Source organism: Gadus macrocephalus, chromosome 5, assembly GCF_031168955.1.
Source record: "Gadus macrocephalus chromosome 5, ASM3116895v1".
Taxonomy (NCBI): Eukaryota; Metazoa; Chordata; class Actinopteri; order Gadiformes; family Gadidae; genus Gadus; species Gadus macrocephalus.
This window is the reverse complement of record NC_082386.1, coordinates 10,771,528-10,776,527: the sequence shown is the minus strand read 5'-3', so window position 1 is coordinate 10,776,527 and position 5,000 is coordinate 10,771,528. Positions and strand designations below refer to the sequence as shown.

Here is a 5,000-nt window from a genome sequence, read left to right as displayed (position 1 = left end):
CTGCCTTTCCCCCCCCCCATGATCCCTTGGTTTAAATCACGGCATTAGTGTAATCGTCTCCATTGTTAGCCGGTTTGTTTGATTTTCCTTCACTGTTACAGATGGAGACGCTTCCGCCCGTATTTTATGCTTTTTCTGCGTACAATCTCTCGCAGAAAAAGCACACTCCGTCGACGCGTCGCTCACGCTCATGGGCACGTTCTCCAGAGCTACGTGTCTCTCCATCCCTCTCAATCCTTCCACTGCATCATTCACACGATACTAAAAGATGCAATACTATTTCATGATCGTGAGTGATTCGCGTGATGCCCCCTCCTCTCATGATCGTGAGTGATTCGCGTGATACCCCTTCCCCGGTTATCCTAACGCGATGCGACAGTTTATACAGGAAACGAGGGCAGAACGCATCGTAACGACGGCCCTTATTGACAATGAGCCTCTCTCGATCTAGACAAATGGACCTGGAACCGGATAGATTTCAAATGAAGGCCTCTCTCTCCGCTCCTCTCTCGCCCCCGCTCGTTCCCCCGTGTGGAGAGGCGATGCAACATGGAGGCCAGATCACCGTCACCGCCCCATCCCCCCCCCCCCCCCCGGGGGACTCAGACAGACGCGCTCGGCTGCTCCATCGCCTCCTACCCTCACGCCTCCCGCATTTCCTTCCGCGAGAGATAAGCCCTCGTTTGTCATGGCGCCTCGTTCCGCGCGTTAGGCAGACCGCTGAGCGCTCGTAGCGGCTAATCGATGCTGCCGGGAGACACCACTATGTAAGGTGGATCCAGGCTGCTCATCGCAAAGCGGTAGGATTCGGTCAATTACTGCAATCAAGAGGAGCACTTTTGACTCATGGTTCAGAAAAAGATCAAGGCCCCGGTCTTGATCTTTTTCCAGACTTGACCCGCTCCCCGGGTTTGGACCGTAACACCTAACAGCTAATGATGGGGCGGGGGGCGGGGGGGAGATTTCCATAAACCCTGAGCCCAACTGAGCCTCGTGTCCCCGGACTTGACTCGTGAGATAAATGGACTTGTCAGAGCTGGGCTTAGGGACTCTGCTGCAGACTCCCCGACGCAGCGCTGTGACTAAGTCAACCCTATTGGTTCCACCAGGAACTGAAAAAAAGACCAACTGTCGGGGAATTAGAAAGGATCGGCACGGCGGCTCAGGATATGACACGCACAATTACAGCTTTACGGGGGCCGATCCGACTGTAACTCCTGAGTCAGCACTTCATCTGAGGGGGAATTAGGCTGGGTTGATCCTGAAGGTCATGTTTTGCTACGCTTACGTAATGGCTGCGGTCGGACGTGTGAGCACGCGGTTATTTTTGTGGCTGCATCTTTTGATAAATTCTGGGCGTTTCGTTAGCCTAATTGCCTAAGTCCTATTTTAAGGTTCATCTAGTATTTAGCGTCAGCAATCCCTTAGTCAAATAGATGACTGAGGCAGATAGTGATTATGGAATGTAAAAAGCAATCTGATTAGCTTAGGATACAGCCAATTAGGCACAGTGAATCAGCAGCGTCAGGAGAGTAGAGTTAGGTGACGCCTGACTGTAGTAGACTTGACTCTATGTCAGTGTCTGCTCCAGGTTAGCATCAAAGCCAGCAAGCAACCTTGTGGTGAAGCACCTTCCTCCAGCCTGTTCTCTCCTTCAGGCGGTTATCTGTTCCCGATAGCGCTTTCCTATTCTTCGCCACGGCTGGACAGAGTGATGAATAGCGGGTGGCTCCATTAAAAAGGAAACGGAGGTTGGATATGTTTCTCAGCAGGGTTTCTCAAATCAATATGTCTTTGAGCAGATGGGTTCCTCAACAGACAGTGTGTTTGCTAAAAAAAATAAAACAGAAAAACAAATCACTTCAAAAGGGCTTCGAAAGAATGGTGCAAAAAAAAACAAATGGTGAGAGTTGGAGAGTGAGTGGTGAGAGCATATTTTATCGCCAGGAAGGAAAACAAAGCAGCCTCATTTAGCTCACCAACCCCAAAGTGATGTGAGGCAGCCTGACGGTGGTGTCGGCTCGTCCGGCGTTGGTTCTGCAGACCTCACAGCGGCTCTGGGGAATGTTTAACACTCTATCTGCTTGAAGGGACTGAGGTTCCAGTGGTGCAAGGGTGGAGCATTGGACCAGAGCGTTGTCTTTCAGAGGGCCTGGCTGATGTGACCGCTACTGGCGGGGCCAGGTCACATGCTCAGTGGTATTTGGTCTGCGGCGGTGTCACCACCCACACTTTGAGTGCTTGGTGCTCTGAGCCAACCCAACCCTTACTGAGAGGCAATGAGGCCACATGTATGGACACTCACACACATATGAACACATGCACGCATACACACACATGCATACACACACACTGGGGCAGACACACACATTGACACACGTATAGATAAATGTACACACACAGATGTAACACACACACACACACACACACACACACACACACACACACACACACACACACACACACACACACACACACACACACACACACACACACACACACACACACACAAACTACATTACACACACACAAAGAAACACACACATCCACACACATAATGAAAGGCACAAAATAACACACACACACACACACACACACACACACACACACACACACACACACACACACACACACACACACACACACACACACACAACAACATACACTCACCTACCACAAGTGCAACTGCAATCCACTAAAGGGCTCGCACACCGGGAGGTTAATCCAACTAAAGGTCACCCTTCGCCATCACATGTCAAAGTGTCTCTTGTAGTCAACCACTGGATGACGCTACATAGGTTAAAGCCCCTTTACATTGCTCTGCTCCAATAGCTCTCTGATCACACACACACACACACACACACACACACACACACACACACACACACACACACACACACACACACACACACACACACACACACACACACACACACACACACATTAACACACACACACACACACACACACACACACACACACACACACACACACACACACACACACACACACACACACACACACACACACATTAACACACACACAAACGCACACACCATTAGATGCTGCTGTAGCTTGGGATACATTTGCAGCTACTCCATGTACCTTCCCATCTGTGTGTTTTTCCCACCGTTAGCGTGTTAATGGAGTTGAACGTTCAGCGTTGTGGGGCCTCTCTCTGGGCACGCTGCCCGGCCTGGGAGAGAGGAAGGGAGCAGAGTAGGAGGGAGCAAACCAGTGCCGGGATCCAGAGTGCAATAAGGTCATGATCATAAATTGCCGGTTCGCTCGCAGTGCCCCGCCTCCGAATCGCAGAGAGGAAAATGTGGGCATAATATAGACGAGACATTTATTACAGAAACGTTTTTTCATCACCTTATTCAATATCCACGATAATAATATCCCCAAATATCCCAAAATGTCTTCATCTCCCGAGACAATTACTTTGCCTTCCTTTTTCTTCAGATTTCCTTTCTTTAATGGGTACACTCCATTCATAATAGCCCATAATAAAGCCTACACTTGCGCACAGAGTATAGCGTCTCTCGCTCGCCCACAGCGGGCAGAGACTGGAGAATGACGCCCACACATCACAGAGAGACGCAGTTCATTCAAAGTAACAAACTCTTTCTCACCTTTCTGCTTCCTAGAGGCTGATCAAGAAGGTAAGTCACACAGGGTTCAACCGCCCGCCACGATTATCCCCTCTCCCACCCCCCGCCCCCAAACGTCGCCCCAAAACGCTACAAGAGTACCCTGTCACTCTTGGGTTCCCTTAGTGCTTCACCTCCAGTAGGTATATATAGCTCTATGGATCCATAGCTATATATAGTTCTGTATCTGCTTGTTCCTCCTTCGATTCATGCCCCCCATGTGTGGGCTCTCCCTCGGCCGTCTCCTCTGTTGACGACACTGCCATGGAAATGGTGGACGGGGCGTCGCCACACCCCTTATATGGGCATGTATCCTGTCCTCTGGCTGGGATACAGAGTGCATGTGTTATTAAGCAGGCACAAGAGATGGGAGATTGGTTGATGGTCCATCTCTATGTGTCCACCTCCCTCACCCCAATCACCCCCCCGCCCCCTCCCCCCTCGGCCCCCCTCCCTCGGCTGGCTAGCACGAGGTCACGGCTGGGCGAGGGAAGGAAGGAAGGCCCCAAGGTCAACACCATTGGGGGCTCCGAGGCCCTGGGGGGTCCTGTGCTGATAGGAGGCGTTTACAAATGGAGGCTAGAAAGCGCCAGGTCCTGTAAATTGACTTTGTGTGTGTGTGTGTGTGTGTGTGTGTGTGTGTGTGTGTGTGTGTGTGTGTGTGTGTGTGTGTGTGTGTGTGTGTGTGTGTGTGTATGTGTGTGTTTGTGTGTGTCTGTGTGTTGTGTGGCAATGGGTGTGTGTGTCTGTTTGTGTGTGTGTTTGTTTGGTTGCGATGAGTTTGTGTGCGTGTGTGTGTGTGTGTGTGTGTGTGTGTGTGTGATTTTCCCTCCAGGCAGCTCAGGGCGGTGGGCACAGGACCCTTCTGTATGGACACGCCATTCTGCTGAGGCACTCCTTTAGCGCTATGGTGAGAGGACATGAATTTCAACACACACAAACACACACACACACACTTTCACTCACATTTCACTCACATGCGCACACACAAGTATACCCCAACACAGACCCACAAACACAAATCTTGTTTGTTTTTCGAATTATTATTGTTCCCTTAAAAACAAGAATGACCTTCTAGGAATTGCTTTCTGAAGGTAAAAACTGTGCTGAAATGGCGTAGCATTGAGAGCATGAGCTGAATCCGCCTCTGGATGTTCTGTTATGTCTCCCCATTGGTTGTCAACGCAGTACCTGACCTGTCTGAAGACTTCAAGGTCACAGACTGATAAGCTGTCCTTTGATGTGGGGCTGCAGGAGGATTCAACAGGTGAGAGGAGAAGAAATCCCACAGGTTTGGCTGCTTTTATCTACCATAGCTTTCCCCCCTCTCCCCTTCCCTCCCCGATC

The 5,000-nt window shown here is 50.5% G+C and overlaps 1 protein-coding gene across 1 annotated transcript in view; it reads left to right on the top strand.

The window, feature by feature from the left end:
* Window positions 1–5,000, top strand: part of LOC132457984 (ryanodine receptor 3-like) — a 37,123-nt gene that overhangs the window by 27,586 nt on the left and 4,537 nt on the right. Inside the window, exon 4 of the mRNA XM_060052411.1 lies at window positions 4,842–4,920. Within this exon, the coding sequence (XP_059908394.1) occupies window positions 4,842–4,920 (79 nt within the window). The remainder of the gene's footprint in view (window positions 1–4,841; window positions 4,921–5,000) is intronic.